Raw genomic sequence first — 19,417 nt, 5'->3', positions numbered from 1 at the left:
CTTGCACCTCTTCTTAGGCCCCGTGTTTGGAGTCCCTTGCCCTTTTCCGCCGCTCCAGCTCATCTTTTCCTTACCACTTGCAGATCTTTGCTCAGCCATCAAATGTGGGCAGAACAAAGATGGATGTGAACAACCTGGCCATGGTGATGGCCCCCAACTGCCTGCGCTGTCAGTCTGACGACCCTCGCATTATCTTTGAGAACACACGCAAGGAAATGTCCTTTCTTCGCATGCTGATAGTGCACTTAGACACCAGCTTCATCAAAGGGCTGGTCTGAGGCGCTGGCCCTGGGGTCCAGGACGTTGCTCTGGGGAGTTGTTGGGTGCCTGAAGTCTTCTCCCCTCCATTAATACTTCTTCTGTTGTCCTTGCTGTTATCACACCCTGGGTTAACCCCCAAGCATCTCCCAACTTAAGACCTCAAAGACAAGGACTAGACAATCCTGGAAGGCTTGGGATGTTCAGCAGTAGGACCTGGAAGTCCTTGGATGTGTCAGCCCAGATGCTGGGGTGGTTCTTGGCCTTCTTGTGTGTGTCAGAGGGGGAATGGCCTCCTTGGAGCTGCAGGACTGGCTGCTCATTGAAGGAGCTGTGACATCCGTGAGACACTGCACCCCGGGATGGTGAGACTCTCCATCTCCATTCTGAAGGCAGAGTTGGCTTCAGGTAGGAGGACATCGCTCCTGCGTTGTGACACGAGTGTTTCCCTCTGGTCCTGGTGGAAACGCTGCCTCACTAGGGATAACTTCACTGCTGTGGAGCCAGCTTAGTCCACCTCTGCAGACTTGTTTGAAGGTGTGAGGTTGTTCTGGTAGAGGGCTGTGAAGGTGCAGGGGAGTCACTGAGGCAGAGGCATTCCTTGGGCTGCCAAGATCAGCAGAAGCATATTGCAGCCCTGGAAGAGGAGATGCCTGAGCTGCTGCTGCTGGGTGGCCAGACAGAGATCCTGGGAGCTCTGGCAGGCCGGCTCAGCACAATATCCACCTCACCCTCTCCTTTAGGCAGCTTCAAAGCTGCACAGCAGCATGAGGTCAGCGTTGGGGCCAGCCCAGTGCTGAGCTAAATCAGCAGCATTCACACTGTGGGGCCTGGGGAGAAGAGGAACATTCAGTAACATCCTCGGTATCCCTCAGTGGGCTTTGTTCTCTGGGAGGGTAACCCCTAGCAGCTTCGCAGCTCCTTTCAGCCAGCCCTCATTGCACATGCTTCACAAGCCAATACCAGTTTTCCTGAAGAGCAGCTGAGAACCAGAGGTACTCAGAGCACCCACAGCACCTCCTTCTCTGAGCACCGGATGCTCTGCCCTCTTCCATGTTCAGCCAGATCTAAAGAAAGGAGGGGAGACCACCGTAGGTGAGAATTGCCCCTGTGCTGAGATGCTCTTCCAGGCAGAGCCAGCAGTACTGTGAAATGCTGATTCTGCTGGGTGTCAGCTATGGTAGCTGTGTTCTCCCCACCAAACTCCTACTGTTGTTGCAGAGGACTTAAGAGAAGATAAAGAGAGAGAAGGGAAGAGTGGAAATGGTCCGAGCAGCTGCAGTGTGGTGGAGCCTGCATGGAGCAGTGCAGGCAGGCGGCTCAGTGTCCTCTCCGCTGCAGTTGAACCCCTGCAACTTTCTGTGTGCCAGCAAGAAGTGAGGCACAGCAGGGGCACCCTCTTTCAGAGGCAGCACATAAATTTTCCCGCAGCCTCCCGATACTGTTGCATACTTATTAGCAAGCAGCAGTTTCCAACTCTGTGACATTCTGGCATTCTCCTTCTTCTTTGAAGTGTTTTTCCTGCTGGAGGCAGGTCTGCTGCAGAAGCTGTGTGCTGGTGTTGTTCATGCAATGCTACATCTGCTGGTAGCGTCCGTGGTTGCATTTCTGCAGCCCCTTCCTTTCATGCAGGGACCTGGGAGCGCCTCTATGTTGCAAGTGGGAGCCCAGCAGGGAGGTTTTACATTGACATCTGAGTCCGAGCCATTTGGGCACAAGGTACTGTGTGCAGGGAGCTCCCTGAGCCTATTTGAACTTCTCTGAGCAGGGTTTCCAGGGCACAGCTCTGCTCAGAGACCTCCACAGTGGCAGTTCAGTTTGTGCTCATGTTACCCGAGGGTTGTGATTCCTCTTGTACCCCATGCTTCTGTGATCCAGGAAACCTTGCTCCCTTATCAGGACTGGGCCTGCAAACCCCACAGCTGTGTGAGGATCTGCTTTACACTCTCATCCTTCACAGTGCTTGCAAGCAGTTCAGCTCTATTTGGCCTCAGAAATGCCAGCCTCCTCGTGCATCAGATGCGCGGCCGCATTCCCAGAAATGCAGGCAGGTGGTTACCAGCTCTGCTGTGTTCTGCCAGCATTTCGATCACTGAACAGGCTCAGGGTGTGCATCCCAGCCCCACAAGAGCTGGGCCTGCTGCCTGCTGCCTGCCCCTTCTCTGGGCTGCAGACACACTGCCTGCAGCCAGCCGCCACCCCGGCCATCCATGCTATCCCTTGCACTTAGCTGTAGCAGGCAATCAGAGCATAGGCATTTGCTGCTATTACACATAGATGCTTCTTGCCAGGGCTGTAAAATAGGCTAATAAATTACACTGGATATTACTTTCTTTGCTGACAGATTTGTAAATACGAATCAGTAAAGCAGCCTCTCCTCTGTTATAATAATAAATACGATCTCCGTGGTTGTTCCTGGTCTTTCTTTTTTGTGAAAAAGCATGGCCGTGTCTGCCTGGAGCTGCATTTCCAGCCTGGATGTCAGCATTCATGAATAATGTTTGGGAATGAGCATGACGCCAGCACTTCAAAACCAGGCTGGGGCTATTGCTGTTGTTCTTAAAGCTCAGGCAGCAGTGATGGAGCATTTGGTTAAACGAGGGAGAGAACAGGTGCAAGCAAACAGAGGAAGACACACAGGAGCACTGATGTTTGAGAATCTTTCAGGGTCAAAAAGGGATTAGGCAAGTTCATGGGCAGTATCTGCACACGTGGATACTCAGAGGATAAGGTGGGGATGCACTGCTAATATCCTTAATCCAGTGGTCGTGGGCACTGCAGGCAGTGTGCAGGAGCCTGTCCTGGTGCTGGAGGTGTGATTGGGCTGAGCTGGCCAGTTGGGGCACCGTTATGTTCAGACTGGGGGACTTTGTGGATCTTCCCTCCGTCCCCACCCCAGGAAGGAGCTGGGAGCAGGGTGCTGGTGCTCCAGACTCACCCTGTGTGCTGTTGGTGGTCTGGAGGTGATCGCAGTTCTGGAGGCACCGGGAAAAAGCCGTGTGCCTTAAGCACAGCCATCAGAGGCTGGCACGCAGCAGTCCAGGATCACACCAGCCTCGCTGGCAGCAGAGACAGGTGAGACCTGGAGCCTTCAGTGATGAGAGCAGAAGGAAGAGCAATAGTTCGTAACCTCACACGGCCCTTTCCTAGGTAGATGTCTGCAACCTGATGTCTGAGTGGCTTTGCTGTGAAATGGACTCACTGCCCAAATCAAGAAAGCGTACAAACCAAGTGCATCAGCCCAGGCTCAGAGACTTGGACTCCCCCTGCCGTTGCCTGGCCTGCCTTCTTACTGCACTGTGTAACACGTCATTTTACAGGGCTGGGCTCAGCACAGCCCTATGTCTGTGCCTGGCTCCCAGCAGCAGAACAGGAGCCCATGCCGGACAGCCATACACAGCTCACCTGGCTGCAGTACTCAGGAGAGAGGCAAACCTGGCACCTGCCAGGGAAGGGAACGTGTCCCAAGGGATGAGCGTCCTCGCAGTGCTGGGTGCTCCGGGTGGTGGTGGTGAATTTCTGGATGTTTTCAGCATGGCATTTGTGCAGAGCCTGGAGTGGGGTTTTCATCATCTCTGCCATCGTGTCCTGTGGATCTGCGCATGAAAATGGTAAAAACGATCCTTTCAGCTATCCATTGCAACAAGCCCCCAGGGCTGCTGCCTGCACTTTGCCTCGGTGCCTGGAGAGGCTGTGCAGCTACCAGGGGCTGAGGGGTGGCTGTGGGACTGCTCAGCACAAGTTGGCGGGAGATAGGGCTCTGCTTTGAGGGCTGCCTGGTGTTGTGCAGGACATGGCAACCACCAGACCACCCATCCTGCTCACTCGTCACCCCTCTCCATAGGGCTTTTTGTAGTCTCTCATTCCCCTGTAAGTATGAGGTGCGCAGGGGTTCCATCTCCAGGATCCGTTGGCAGTGGGAGGGCTGTTGTCAGCCTGACCCTCCTGCCAGGCTTTGTGCTCAGTCAGCCCCGTGGTGAGAGAGGCCAGAGGAACAGGCAGGCCTGCGTCAGGAGCCCTGCAGCAAAGGAGGGAGGCAGACGGGAGGGCCCCTGTCCTGACGCTGCCCCACATTGGGTTTGATGTGGGCACAGCAAAGCGGTGGCAGGTTCAAGAGAACCGGCTGGTGTTCTGCAGAGCAGTGCTGAGTCTGCGTGGGCACACCCAGAGATCGTCTGGCGGACAGTCACCAAGGGTGAGATGGATAAGGGCAATGTGTTTGCTGAGAGCTGCTGCTTTCAGAGCTCCTGCCGCTCTCAGAGACTCCTCCTGCCCTGGCCTCCACCCAGGGCTTATTCCTCCTCACCATCACAGCCATTGCACTTTGTCTGAAGTGCTTAGTGGTTACTGGTGTGCGAAAGGGAGCTTGAGTATCCCTTTACCAGGGGATTGCCTTCCTCGCTGTCTGTCTGGAGGAGGAATATGGAGATGTGAGAACACGAGGTTGAATATGAAGGCTTTCTGTGAAAACATGAGCAAAGAGAACACAAAAGATCCTGTTGCTGGTGTTAAGAGGTCCACAGAGAGAGGACTCAGGCGCTCATCAGCAGATGGGAGTTTTAAATTGAGGTACAGTATCACAGTGCCTGCTTTACCTGCTGTTATTGAGGAGGAGGTTGCACCCCTTTGGGCACAGCCAGCAGCTGGCACGTGCTCTTTTGGCAGAGCTCAGGTGCAAGATGGAGCCCAGAGTGCAGCTGGAACCAAACTGCTGCTAAGGAGTAACCCGAGGGACTGAGATCTCAGGTGCCAGGCTTGGGTGCTGGCAGAATTCATGGCCCAAGTCCATGAAGGCATTTAGAAGACTGAGAGCAAGGGTGTTCTCACAAGCTGCTGCCTCCCCAAAGCAAGTCTAACAGCATAGGTCAGCGTATCTCCACTTGCAGCCCAATTTCCTTCATTTCCCTTAGAATCACCAAGATTGGAAAGGATCTCCAAGATCATCCAGTCCACCTACCACCGATATATCCCCACTAACCCACGTCCCTCAGTACAACATCTAACCGTTTCTTGAACACCTCCGGGGTCGGTGACTCCCCCACCTCCCTGGGCAGCCCACTCCAGCGCCTGGCTGCTCTTTTGGAGGAAAGCCCCGTTGTGCCGGAGCCGGTATTTCATTCAGCTCCTAAGCAGCAGCAGCGAGCACACGGGCTGCAGGGGGCTGTGGAGAGAAGAGAATTGGAGGAGGAACGGGTCCCTCTCTTTTGAGGGCTGTTTCAGCAGAAGGTGCCGCCTCCCCTGAAGCGACAGCCCTGGTGCCTGCTGGGGAAGAAGATGTTTCGCAATTGCAAACAGTACCCGGATCCCGCAGGGATGGCGCGTGCTGCCTCCAAACGGAAGAGCACGGGGCTGCTCTTTAGAAGGCGGGGAGCTCCGGCGAGCCGCGCCTGCCCTCGTCCGACCCCAGCCGGCCCTGCAGCCGGCACGGCACGGCCCAGCGCTCGGCTCTGCCGGGCGGGCAGCGTGGCGGGACGGCAGTGACCCCGCGTGGGCTGCGCTGGAGGCTGCGGCTCCGCCTGCGCCGCCAGCATCGGCGCCGCGGCACGGAGCAGCTCGAGGGCAGCTCGTCGATAGCGCAGCTGTGGGGATGGCTGTGAGGAGGAAGAGATGCGAGCGCCTCGCCGGGAAGTTCCCCCCCCCTCCTCCGGGAGTCTCCTCGTCGCTCGGGCTCTCCCGAGCCGGCTAAGCTCTCCCTGTGCCTCGCTGCGGTCTTCCTGGCCCGGACCCTGAGCGCAGCGCGCCTCGCTCCCTCCGTCTCACGAGGACGTGCCCGCTGAGCTCGGTCCGCTCGGCTCCCTTCCCAGCGCACGCGGGGCGCTGCCTTTGTATCCGCTGCGTTCTGGCACCGCGTCCCCTCCGCCGCTCCCGCAGCGCCCGCACGGAGCGCGGCGCCTCTCGTGGCCAGGTGAGAACAGCACCGCTTCCCAGAGAGGGCGGACCAACCAACCGTTCCTGGCTCGCGAAGCCCCGTTTCCCACAGGTGTATCCACGATCCCCAGTGACCTGGAAGCGGCTGTAATCTGGGCTCCTCCCGTCCGCAGGCAGAACACGAGGGCTGCACAGGGTGCGGGGCGGCATCAGCGCCGGGTCCGAGCCGTGCACCATCCGTCAGCAGCTGTCACGAACCTCCCTGTGCCGACAGGGGTTTGCCCTCGGAGAGGAGCGAGAGAAAGGGAGGAGAGAATTCCTCCAACCCAGCAGCTGCGGGGTCCCGGAGGATCCGTTCGTGGGGAAGGGGAGCTGAGGGCACGGAGCTCGGAATGTGGGGAGTGGAAACGCTCGGAGCAAAGAAACAAACGGAGAATAGCGCGGAAACACCGCGCCCCGGGTTTGTGGAAGTAGGAAAGCACTGAAGAAACCTATTTTCCACAAAGCTCTCAGGAGACTTTGCTTAGCGCCATCCTGATTCCTCCTGCTCTTTGCATCCTGCCGCAAGAGCACTAACCGCAAAGATTTTTGCTACTGCGTGTCAGCCCGGCTTCGGCTTTCGGCTGTCACAAGACCCAAAAGGGTTTGGGTTGCAGCGCGCTCGCTGCCCGCGCCACCTCAGGGCGCGCCTCGTGCCCGGTGCCCGATGCCCGCGTGCCTCGCGGCGAGCGGGAGCGGCGCTCGGCCCCGCCCCGCCCTCGGCCCCGCCCCGCCCTCGGCCCCGCCCCGCCCTCGGCCCCGCCCTGGCGGCGGGTGGCGGCGCCGCAGCGAGGCGGCCATTTTGTGGCGCTGCGCGGTCGGTGGCGCTGGGCTCGGCGCGGCGCGGGGCCCGGGAGCGGCGTTGGCGCCGTTCTTAGCCCTTTTTCCCTTACGGATCCCTCGGTAAGAGCGCGGCGCCGCCTGGGCGGGTTGGGCTCTAGCCGACTGTACCGCGTTGCGGGCCCGCGGCGAGGCGAGGGGAGGGAGGCCGGGCGGGCGGGCGCGGCTGCACGCGGCCCCGCGCACAAAGGGCCGGGTTCCCCTGCGTCCCTCGGGCCGCGCTGTGGGAGCACCGAGCGGGTGCCGCTCCCCGCGGCCGTCCTGAAGCGAGGGGGCTCCGGGCCGCGCCCCCTCCCGCCGCCCCTCGCCGCGGCCTGCGGAGCCGTGCGGGCGGCTGGTGAGCGCCGCGGGCCCGGCCCGGCCCCGGCACCTCGCAGCTACGGGATCGGGGGCGGCGGGGCGGCGGGGCCGGGCCGGGAACGGGGGGGGTCCGTGGGGCGCGCGGCCGCGGGGGCGGGGCGGGACCGCCGCGGGGTGACGGTGGCGGAGCCGCGGGGTGACTGACGGCGCCGCGCCGTTCCTGCGGGCGGGACCGCGGGGCGCATCCTCGTCCTCTTTGTCCCTTTAAAAGTCCGCGGGCCGGTCGGTCGGTAAGGGCATCTCCGTGCGTCGTCCCGAAGCCGCTGCGTGCCGCGCGCCCTTAACGCGGACGGCCGGAGGCGGCGCGTTGTTTTCTTAGCGGTGAGGTCTGCCCCGGCCGGGCCGTGTGAAGCAGAGCTGATGGCCTGGGGCTCCTCTGTGTCGGTAATGAGCGTTTGTGTCGCAGAGCCGCCTTTGCCCCGGACCCGTTCCGTTCCCTGTGAAGGTCCCGTTTCCAGAAGCGCCCGACCAGCATTCCTATATAATTATTTCATTAACTTCTGTGTGACTCGAGGTGGTTGGGGAGCTGGAGGCGGTGCAGGTCGGTGCGCGCCGTTCCCCCCGGGGTGTCTCGTGGTGCGCGTTGTCACCAGTATCGCCGTGTCTGCATGGAAAGATTTCACTTGAGCAGTCAGATTACCGTCTGCTTGTCTGTAATCCAGAGTAATTAATTAAGGTCAAGTTGGGAATGAGGTTAGCATCGTAATTGCTTATAACAGTACTGCCTCGATTGAAATGTAAGAAGCATATAATTAATTCTTACCTTTAATTGGATAAGTTCTCCAAAGCTCTTTTTCTTGCTCCTGCAGTTCCTGGCTAATCTAAGCAATGATATTGACCTAAATTCTCCCTCTTGGTCAGAGAATGAGGGTGCAATCCTGAAGTTAACTGTAGGGCATGCTAAATTCTCCAGAAGCTCCATGGCTGTGGTTCATCAGCCTTTGACAGAAGCAGATGTGGCTTGCCTCTGTGTGGCTCCATCCTGTGCTGATGTGTGCTGGTCTGCATGAAGGACACATGGACGAGCTCTGGCCCTTGTTGCATTCTTAGGGCTGCCTGTTGGTGTAGATGTGATGTTTTTTTGGTGGCAGTTTCTTTCTCAAATTTTTTTTTTTAAAGAAAAGTTGCAGATGCTTTGGACTTAATGGCCTGTCATGTTAAGTGTTGCTAAATGTGTGTAAGGCATTTATTCTTTTATTTGCTCCTTACAGTCTTCAACTATCTTTCCCTTGCTTACAGGGTTATCTTAACTTTTGGAGCCTCCTGTAGGAAAACGCTTCTTTCAGGTAAGGAATTGACTTACTGATTTTAGTTTGACCCTACTGTCTGCTGTCAGTAGCTCCATAGCCTGTGCTGATCAAGGAAGTGCTGGGTCTGGTGGCTTTGAAGGCTTTATTATCGTTGTTCAAGCGCTAGATTTAAGTGTACATGCAGGTGCAGAGCATGTCTATGCTGGCTGACTGCAGATGTGCGTGGCAGAAAAGAATGCTGTTAGAATGTAGTATTTATTCCTTCTTGAGATGTGCTGATTTGTTGACACGCCATTGCGTGGTTTTAGTGGGCTTGAGAGCTTTGAGCCAACCTTGTTTGAGTAGAGCCAGCTGCAGTCTGCTGGGTGTGCCACAGAATGGGTAGCTCAGAGGGGACCTTAAAGGCCGCCAGTCCAACCCCTGCTGTGAGATGGTTGTTCCCCACCCCATCAGACTGCCCAGGGCCGCATCTGTGGCCTGGAACACCTGTAGGATGGGGCACCCACCTGCTCTGAGCATCTTTGTGGCCCTTCTCTGGACCCACTCCAACAACTGCACATCCTTCTTGTGCTGGGGGCCCCAGGCCTGGGCTCAGCACCACAAGCGGGGCCTTCGGGGCAGAGCATAGGAGGACAATCCCTTCTCTTGGTCCACTGCCCCCTCTGTTGATGCAGCCCAGGGCACTGTTGGCCTTCTGGGCTCTGAGCACACGGCTGGAGAACTTGTGCCCAGCTTTTCATCCACCAGGGCCTCCAGGTCCTTCTGCACACGACTGCTCTCAGTGAGTTTCTCTCCTGGTCTGCTCTTATATCTGGCTTAGCCCCAGCCCTGCACTCGGCCTTGTTGAACCTCATCAGGTTCTTGTGTTCACACTTCTCAAGCTTGTAGGCTTTAATGAACTCCATTTCAGGTAGGGTTCTGAAACAACTGTGTGGCTGTGTGGCTTTGGCCCTGGGACATGGATGGCAGCACTGCTGAGTAGAGTTTGAGTGGGGTTTTCTGTTTTTCTTAGTGCTGAAATCAAAAAGGCTTCAGTAGAGCATCAGAGGTTACACAAAATACCACACCTGAATTGCTTCTTCACTATACTGAGCACTGCTAATGGCTTTTGTGTGACATGATCCTCTGTACCTGTATAGATCCTCTGCTTAGGTTGCATCTCTGTCTCTCAATACTGCTGTCTTGCAAAAGGATGCAGTGACTTTTTTTTTCCCCAGCTGCCCTTTCATTTCTGAGCTGGGAGAGAAGTCTGAGCCTTCAAGTGCACCCCTTCCCTTTCTTTTTGTGATAAGCCTGCAGAGTTGCATTCTCCTTACAGTGTGGCACATACACAGATGTGTATCCTTAATGTAATGAGAATGTGACATCTCAGCAAAGTTCATGAGCACGTAGTGTAGGGTTTCACTTCGCACATCAGGAAAATATCCTGTTCCTTATCAACAGGGAGGGCAAGGTCTGCATAGTTGGGGGAAAAAAGAAGAATAATGAAACTGGAAGTGCCTTGTGTGTCAGAACACTGTGTGCTGTGGCTGTGAACAGTGGTCATTAGTGCAGATAGCGTAGATTCTATGAGAAACATTCTTGGTTTTGTTTTTTTTGTTTTCCCCAGATTTTCTTACAGATGTTTTTTCAGTTTGACTTCAAAGAATCACAGCTCCAAGCTGTTAATGCCCATTACTGTTACCAGGTGCTTTTTTGTGCTGCCTTAGTAACTCTTTCACTTAGAGTTGTTCTCTATCCAGAATACACGTTGGTGCTCACCAAGTTGGGTTCAGCTGCCTGCTGGACGTGTACAGGGTGCTGCTGGAACATCCAGAGTGACATCAAAGCCAGTGGTAGAACATCAGGTCAAAACTAAGTTTGTTGGTTCGACCCCTGACGTTTTGAGTTTCTTCTAAAGTGTGGACTTGCTTGAATTCCAAGGCTGCTCTCTGGCGATGCACCTGTCAAGTGCCTCCAGCCTTACATTGCTGCACTACCACGCTCAGCCAGAAACGTGAAGGTGGCCTTGCTGTAAGCTTGTCCAGGGAGCTTCGTGCTGTTTGGTCTTTGCTTTTGAGGGAGTGTGGAGCGGGAATGAGAAACAGTCTGCTTTATTCCTCTTCTTGATTTCATTCTCAGTTGACAGAGGTGCCTTCAGCTGTAGGCAGCCATTAGGCAGGGCAGAAATGTCTTTTAAGGGGCAGTTCTATGCACTGCATGCAGCATCGTGGATTTATGCAGCTTCAGGGAGGCAGAGAGGAGAAATCGTGGTGAGGCTGTGGGCTCAATTAGAAGTTTAGAAATTTAACTTCAGGCTAAATTAGAAAGATTGAGGTGGCTGTAGCTTGTTTCTGCCACTGCCTTCTGCCTGGAGAAGCCTTGCACATATTGACACGGAAAGGATGTTTGGATGAAGAGACTTCCTGTAGAAACTCTTGGTTTACTTCTCGTAGGAGCACAGTGCTCATCCCTGAGCCGTGGGATGGCTGTAGGTGATCCAGCAGGGCTGCTAATGGAGGAGCACTGCCTTTGCTTGTCCTTGTGGGTTTGCTCGTGGCACACTGACTGCTTGCTGTGTGATTGGTGTGGTGAACTTCATTGTGATTTTGGGTAATTGTTTCCCTGCAACCCAGCAGCTCACATCAGCACTGTTCAAGCTGTTAAACATTTGGACTCTCCATTTCCTTGAATTCTTACTGCTTGGTGGATTTTTGTGCCTGAAGATGTCCTTCATACCACACTTAACTCTTAATTAAGTTCTAAAATCAGAGGTTTTAAGAATCTGCAGTTGGTAGAATCTTTCCAAAGACAGAATTGTTCTGTATCCATCTTTTCCTCTGATTTGTTTGGCTGCTTTTGTTTTTTTGTAGTAGTCAGAATTATTTCTGAGTAAGAGATATTCAAAATATATATGTATAAATATATATATCTATAATTCTGTATGTATATATATACATACGTTTTCATAATACTTAAAGTATCTTTCAAGCTCTGAAGTCCCACATCTTGAAAAGCTATGCTTATAAAATGAGAGTGTGTCTCTTACTTGAACTTGCTGAAGGCTTCTATTCCAATTTTTAAACTGTTTTCAAATAATCAATATTAAAAGATCACCTGTGAAGGAAGTTCAGCCCCCGTGGTTTTGCAGCAGGAACCCACCAGCGTAAGTGGGAGCTGTGTTGCATCAGAAGCCATGACTCCAGTTCTGTGAATCTGCGTCTGCTGTAATTGTTTTTCAAAAGAATTTTGATGTGCTTCCAGATCTGGAGTGCTCAGGCATTTTGAGCCTTGACTCAGCTCTGGAAGTCCTGGTTTTGTTTATGTGCTGTTTCTCACGCTTGAATGTTTCAGAATTGAAGCTTCCTCTTTTTTTAGTTTCGGTCCTCGGAGTTGACGAATGTTTGGGCGATAAAACAGGGTTGGTGCTGAGATATTTCCGGGCTCTCATCCTGTGAGAAGAAAGGAGGTGTTAGATTTGGGGCAGAGTAATTGAACTGAAGTCTCGGAATATTTCAGATAAGCTTTGAAATGTTAGCTGCCAAACAGTGGCTAGATAGACAAATTCCTAACTGCTCTTCCCACTTCTCTCTCTTGGAAAAACAAAAGGGAAAGGTGGGGATGGGGAAAGATAGAGGGGGGGGGAAAAGCCCCAAAGCCACCAGCAGGAATTGGGTGTGCTTAGCAGGCTGTTGGAAGAGATGGCAAGTGGGAATTGCAGCCGTGTGCCCTGGCTCTTTAGCCTGATGTTTCCTTGGACATTCTCAACAGCATGCACAGTAAAACTGCATCCTGTAATGTTGTTTAGGTGCAGTCGGGTAGGTGTGCTGTATGTCACCTATTCAAACATATTTACACAGTATCCTGAATTTTGAGTTAGTTGGACATGCAAGTTTGGTATGCTGCCTTCTGCCTTGGTTAATGGAGGTGTTCTGGGATATCTGGCGTGCAGAATAGGAAGAACAGCAAGTTACTGGTGGGTTCTATTTAGTGAAGGATAAATCAGTGATGGAGAAACTTGATCAGGATATGCAAAGAGTCTTTAAAGACCTCAGGATTGATCTTTGGTTTGGATCATGATAGCCAGCACTACTCTGTATTGCAGTATTTCCAGATTAAATTGATACTCTGTGTAATTTTACAGGCATGTTTTTTTTAAGCTCTAAAGTAACTTTTTGTCTCAGAACTCATTCATGTGATTGTTTTTCTTCCCTGTAGTGGTACAGCAGCACAGGGATGCTCGTGACCGCCTAAGCAGCGCGTTTCTTCTTGGTGAGTATAAGCACAGATCCTCATTTTTCTGAAAGGACTTTTTTTTTCCTTCAAGCATTTACAGCATGTTGTGAAATTCATTTTTCTTCATTCTTGCTAAGGCACTGTGGATCCCATTCCTGTAAATTAAACCTTATGTTCTTAATGCAGAAATTGCAGACTTTCAGTTGGATGAAAAAATGGCAGTTTGATCAAAGTAGTTGCTCTTGAATGTAGCTTGTTCTGCTTAGGGAAAGCCTGCTTTATTCCACGTGATCTGAACCCTTTTCCAGAATCTCTCTACCTGTTCAGTGTTGAAGTGTCTCTAACGTTTGTGCTACAAGAGACCAAAAAAAAAGAAAAGAAACCAGAACAGTTAAATAAGAGATGATCAGATGGCTGAAAAGCATTCTTTTCAGTATCACGTATTTATTTCTTTAATTGCACTTGGTAATGAAAATAAACTTTACTACAAAAATTGCCCACGTTCCTAATTTCTGCTTCCACATTGGTCTCCCCACCAGTTTGCAGTGCCAGCACAGTTGTGTGGGTTGTTGATGAGAGGGTGAAAAGTGACATTCTCATGTCCTGTAATCTCAGGGAGGGTGTGAGGATGGCGACCCAGGAAGGGCGGTTTGTTTGCTAGCGCCACTGCTGCCTCTGAATGCTTTGAGGAGGTCGTGGTTCTGCCTGCACAGGGAGCAGATGCTGCTGTCAGCAGTGTCAGCTGTGGCCGTCTGCCTGGGGAAACAGTCAGGCATGTTTGCGATGAAACTCAAAGCTTTCTGCTTTGCATGGGTGTTTCAGTGATAGGGAGTTAGTTATCTGTTACTCTTGATGTGGAAGTTGCAAGTATCAGTTCAGAGTTTGGTTTTGGTGCTGTCATTCAGCCAAGGAGTTTGCTTCCTGCATAGTGCTTGGTTGGTCTGACAAACTGAAAGCAAGAAGTCAGCGTTGATTACAGTCTGTTTGAGATCCAATGCAGTGCACATAAGAGCTGGATGTAGTCTGGTGTCTTGTTTGAAGTGTCTTTGGGATGGAAAATGGAGATGTCACAGTATTCCTGGGAACTTATTGCCTTGTCTGATAGTCTGCGTGTTTTATTCATGTTTTTTCTCGTACCTGCTCCTACAATTAAAAAGAAAAAAAAAAAAGCAAACTAACAAAGTACTCGATTGAATCAATGTGTGAAAGGCCACTGATTAGGATAGCCTGGGTCTTGGGTTTCCTTGTAACCCTTACTCAAAAACTTACATTGCTGTGAGACAGTCTGTGTGTGTGGACAGGCAGGATTCCTTGAGTGAATAGCTAGTACAGGAACTGTCTGCGTGAGCATTTTAACTGGTGGGTTTTCCGTTTCCTTTTTTGTTCAGCGTAGGATGAAATACAGTGAGACATACTGCATGGCAGCAGTGGGGCTGGTAGGCATGGCACACACAGACCTTGTAGGCTGTGAGATCTGCCTACAAGTCAGCGCCAAAATGTTTTTCTGTAGCGCTGTTTCAATGTTTGTGAGACTGTGCGAGTCTTTGTAAGATGTTGTTAGGGTTGTATAATATAGCAATGTCTGTAAGTGCAACCTTGCAGCTTGATACAGCCATTACCTTTTCTCATCTGCAGGTGTGTGGTTTCAGCACAGCGTGGCTGTGGTCTTGCAAGGTCTTCTGATTGTGGTGGGGACCATGGACTTCTCTGCACTGACCATCCCTGATGGGGGCAAGCATGTTGTAGGGGGTGAATTGGGTGAGGCTTTCATTGTTTTACCACTGATGAAGGTGCAAGGCTTTGCATGATGTATGCAGATAGTATGAGATCAAAAGTAAGTGCTAAGCAGTAAAAACCTGCTGTGCAAAATGTGATTGGACTTGGTCCTTGTCAGTTCCACAGTATGCATGGAGATATGCTAGCAGTCTGATTGTTCAGATAAAGTGCTGGAGTGAATGGCAGTCAACTTACGCTTTGTGGATCCTCCCATTACTCTGTCTTAGCACAGAAGCTGCTTATGCTGCTATATGGATAAAAAGCAAGATTCATGCTTACAGGAAGCAAAATGCACTTGGGTTTTCCGCTGCTGCATTTCAGATCTCGGGGCTCCCTTCAGTAGCTGAGTGCTGCATCTCCAGTGGACGCAGGACAGTCTCTTGCTAGTTACTTTCTCTGGTTTTGCAAGTGCCTCTTGTTAATGCAGTACCTTCCCTGCCTGCCTCTTCCTCTTCTGTAGCCCTGCAGAATGCCCAGCAATACAGAATGCGTTATAGGAGCTGAACAGCAATCTTAACCATCCCAAGTAAAACTTAACACTGCGTTGTACTGAGTAGTTATGTATTTTATCTCATGTTGCTGCAGTTTGCCAAAGCTAACCATGCTCCTTCATCTAGCCAGAGGACTGCAGTGATTCACTGAGTTCCTCATTTATTTTTTTTTTTTATTTTTCATGTGTTGGGCTTTGTTGGAGGTGTGGGAGGAGATCCTGGGTTGGTGCAGGTGTGTTCCAGAATGAAGGAGGTGAGGCTGAATCATGGGACTGAATTTGCCGTTTGAACTGAAGTAATACTCCATTTGGAAGGGGAGCTGGTTTAAAGGCAAGGTTTTGTTTTGATGCAATTGTGCGTGGGGAATGGTTTAATCATATTTGTGGGTGATCTGGAAAATTCTGTTTGTACAGGTAGGTGAGGGTTTGGAAACTGCAGTGACTCTGCAGTTTCCAGAGAGAAGATAAGAGGCTGTTACTCATGAGTTTGCTATAACTGCTTGCTTATGTCCTATATGACAATATAAGGAGATGCTTCAGTTTATAGAGGAACTTTCTTCTTTCAAAGCTTCCTGGTTCACCAGATCAGGGGCTGAACACTGATGGAGCTTAAAAACTGAAGAGTAAGAATTGCTACAGGCTTGTTTTAAAAGACAAAAATCATAAATCCCCAAAGGGATCAGCATTCATGTAGGCATATTGTCCTCTGCAGTGCCCTGATAGAAGTGTGAGTACCAATTAGGAAGGTACGAGTAATTGAATGGTTGAATAGTCTTTTAAATTTGAATTGCCTCATGGTGACTCGGAAGCAGGGAAAGCTCTGCCTTTTAAGCAACAGAAAGATGTGCTTTTTGTGACATGGATTTAGAAATACTTTCTGTTGAAAGCAGTGATTTGTCTGCGTTCTGGAGTATCTGTTCCTGAAATGCTGCTCATAGTCGTTGCAGAGTAAGAAGTTTTTAAGAATATGAAAAAAGAATAAGAGTAGAGAGGAGCCTTCCAGCTTTGGGGAATAATGTTCTGCCAAGTGTGTCTGCCTGAGGAAGCTGATCCTGGAATGAACTGATGTGAAGAGGACAGCCTGCTTTGCAAGGAAAGCGTGCCAAGCAGAGAGAGCACTGGGCTGAACCACCTTGGGCTGGGGGCTAGAAGAACCCAAAGGAGCCCTAGGGAGGGGGGCAGTGTGGGGAGAGGGATGATGAGGAGAGTTCTGAAATTCTTTTTTCCTTCACATCTCTGCTCTTGTTCGACTTGCAGATCAGCTGTTGCACTGGTGTTGCTGTGTTGCTGTGGTTAGTGTGTGCTCTGGCAGATGCTGACGTTCAGCTGACTCCAGCTGGAAAGAAGAAACAGTTCAGATTCTTACCAGAATCTGCAGCCCCAGTAAATACTATCAAATGGCTTCTGCTGTTTTTTCAGGTTTCCCTTGCAATACTCTTCCTTTATTATTTTCTTAATTTAACATAAGCTCTAGTGCAGCCTTCCTTGCCAAGGCTGGCATGGTTTTGTTTATGAATAGAAGCCCTGTTGTATGAGGCAGTGCTCCTGCAGCCAGGAGGCCAGCCTGCCCCACTGCCTGCTGTGGGTGAGCTGCAGTGCCCCTTCTTTGGGGTCCCCCACTGCCGAGGGGCTCCTTTGCAGAGAGCTTCATTCATGTCCTTCTTGTGGCACATCGAAGTGCTTGGTCTGTGTGTGTCCCTATTCAGAAAAGGAGTAGCAACTTTAATACTAGGTGAGGAATCAACTCGCAGCCCCAAGTTCTCCTACATTACAGCATTAAGCAACATCTGGAGACGTGGAGTTTGATTGCTAATGGTAGGAAGTGGTAATTCTGCTGATGTGAGTCTGTGGTGGAAGTATGGATGTTTGAGGTGTGGATGGATGTATTCCATTAACAAAGAAACAGCAGGTTTTTCTTTTTTTCTTTCTTTTTTTTTTTTTGGTAGTAACTAAGCATTTCTTTGAACTGCCTTAGTAGTGATGAGGTAACAAGTGTTCCTCAGTACTTCACTATGGGGTAGATTTTGAAAGGTTGTTACTGTGTGTGTTTGCTGCTTCCTGTTTACTGGATTCCTTGTTTTTATCCAAACCAGGAAGGGGAGGGGGGGGAAATTATCTCAAGAATCTTCTGTCTCAGTCATGGGTTGCAGAGTTGTTAATTGACCTGGAACTTGGACCAGTGGAGAAAGGTTGAGCTTCAGTCTTCCATGGTCCAGTAGCTCCCTTGTGAACACTTTTTTTTTTTTTTAATGATTCTGTATACACTGTCAGTTGGGAAGCCTTGCTTTAGAGGTAACTGCCCTCATTACTTTGTGAACAAGAAATGCTAAGGTCCCTTAACACCTAGGTTTTGGGGGTTATGGTGCATAAGCTTATTTTGTATGTGTCTTGATTAGTGATTGATATTTAATTGCATTTTTCAGGGGAATAAAATCAGCAGTGTTGATATAACAAAATGACAAAACATCCTCCGAATAGAAGAGGGATCAACTTTGAGGTGGGAGCCCAGTTGGAAGCCCGTGACAGATTAAAAAACTGGTATTTTTTTTTCAAAAACATTCATATTATATTAACTCTAAGTCTTTAATATCTTAAACATTTTATATTGATACCGTATTTAGAGTCCTTGTCATTGGTTTGTAGGAAAGTAGTTAATTTCTAGAAGCTTATATACCAGTGCTTGAAATGGGCAATGCTTGCTGACGTGTTGTGCTGGCATTTCTAGAAGTGTGCTCGTGCTGTGTGTGTCTGGGAAGCAGGGCTGCAGCCACCTGCGGGGCTTTGTGCTCACACTGGGAAGGCCGTGCTGATCCAGCTGTAGGGCAGGCAGTGTGAAGAGATGAGTCCTTTGGAGTACAGGATACCCAGGGTTGGTCCTTGCTGCTTCCTTTCCCATTGCTGTTTATAATTTGTAGACTTTGAAGCCTGAAACTGTTCCAGCCTGCCCTCACCTGGGGCCACCAGCTGCCAGGGTACTGAGTGGGGAAACACCATTGAGAAATGTGCTGCAGTATTTGTCTGGCAGGTTTGAGTTTTGAGGATTTGAGATTTTGGGGGATTTGTGGTTTTTTTTTTGTTTTTTTTTTTTGTCAACTACTGCAGGAAGGGGAGAAAGGGCCTGAAAAGCAACTCGAGCCAACTTCAAGCCTTCTTACTCTATTTGTTTCATAAAATAATCACGGAATCATGAAATGGCCTGGATTGGAAAAGGCCGAATAATACTTATAACTGAAAATTGCTGGCGTCAAAGGCTGCTTAAATACTGAGTGGTTCTTGTTAGTGCTTTATGATGTCTTCTCTCTACAGAAATCAGTAGCTAGTTAATTTTTATTTAAGAATCTCTGGGTTTGGCATAACTGAATATCAGGCTCTGGAGCATGCAGGCAGGATAAATGTGCAGAAGTAGCTGTTTAAAGCCTCTGGGCACCGCAGAAGGTTTGTGTGCTGCCCTAGAGATGTGCAGAAGTTGTTCCAGAATGCATCAGTCATGAGTGGAATCTCTCTTTTCTTTCCACGTGCAAGGAGATTGGAATTGTTAAAAATGAGTAAACATAGCTCTTCATGGAAAGAACATGAAGCACAAACACTATGTTGTTCTTGGATTTTGTTGCTTTTCCTGTGTGACAGAGACGTGTAAGTAGGGTATTAGCCCAAATCTGCATGCTGTATCTTTTGTGTTCTGTTTATACAAGAAGCAATGGTAGCATCTACAAAAAAAGACTTGAAGCTGTGCTGTGTAGGCTTAGTGGAGGTGCAGCTCAGTATGGGTTGGCTCCTGGCTACCTGCATGCACGTTTGTGTCTCAGGCTATGAGTACATAGCTCTTACTTTGGGAAACCTGGTGGACTGGGATAGGATTCCACACCTACTACTTTCCATAATTCCTTTGCTTAAATTTAGTTTTAGACTTGTAATATATCCAGAATTCAAGCTCTCTTGATTTTTATTTTTTTTTTTTTTAATGACCTGTTTTGTGCACTGTGTTCTGCAGCTCTTTAACCTCATAATGTAGTTATTGGTTATTCAGTTCGGAATGTTTTCATCTGCTTGCTGAGCTCCTGAAACATGGGTCAGAAAGTCCATCTTTCCCTGAGTGATGATTTCTGGATATTCAGGGGTTGTGTACCAAAACCTGTAAGATCTAGGGGCTTGACTAGCAGTGTTAGTAGTGGTGGACAAGGGACCTTGTCTGCCCCATTCTCAGAAGATGTGGATTTGTAGAGGAAGATAGGCTGTTCTTCAGTACTTTCATCTGTCAGTGAGTCAACAGAACTGCTCTGTGATATGGCTACAGTGCTCCCTCTTTATTTGGATGCAGAAC

General features: G+C 50.4%; 2 protein-coding genes across 7 annotated transcripts in view; both read left to right on the top strand.

Moving 5' to 3' along the window:
• ARHGAP39 (Rho GTPase activating protein 39) overlaps window positions 1-2,669 on the top strand; it is a 41,792-nt gene extending 39,123 nt beyond the window's left edge. Inside the window, exon 10 of the mRNA XM_042886635.1 lies at window positions 84-2,669. Within this exon, the coding sequence (XP_042742569.1) occupies window positions 84-278 (195 nt within the window). The 3' untranslated portion in view covers window positions 279-2,669. The remainder of the gene's footprint in view (window positions 1-83) is intronic.
• Window positions 2,670-6,982: 4,313 nt separating this feature from the next.
• The window catches only part of PHF20 (PHD finger protein 20), a 64,439-nt gene continuing 52,004 nt past the window's right edge, over window positions 6,983-19,417 (top strand). For 5 of the 6 annotated variants that reach the window (XM_042886697.1, XM_042886699.1, XM_042886698.1 and 2 more), the window contains exons 1-5: window positions 6,983-7,068; window positions 8,605-8,651; window positions 12,813-12,866; window positions 14,466-14,588; window positions 17,520-17,634. In XM_042886697.1, the coding sequence (XP_042742631.1) occupies window positions 17,552-17,634 (83 nt within the window). In that variant the 5' untranslated portion in view covers window positions 6,983-7,068; window positions 8,605-8,651; window positions 12,813-12,866; window positions 14,466-14,588; window positions 17,520-17,551. The remainder of the gene's footprint in view (window positions 7,069-8,604; window positions 8,652-12,812; window positions 12,867-14,465; window positions 14,589-17,519; window positions 17,635-19,417) is intronic. The other variant, XM_042886695.1, reaches the window with a different exon arrangement.

This window comes from Lagopus leucura, unplaced genomic scaffold (assembly GCF_019238085.1).
Source record: "Lagopus leucura isolate 7727_CA_CO unplaced genomic scaffold, USGS_WTPT01 Super-Scaffold_100060, whole genome shotgun sequence".
Lineage (NCBI taxonomy): Eukaryota > Metazoa > Chordata > Aves > Galliformes > Phasianidae > Lagopus > Lagopus leucura.
The sequence above is the reverse complement of the archived record's forward strand: the minus strand, read 5'-3'. Positions and strand labels throughout refer to the sequence as shown.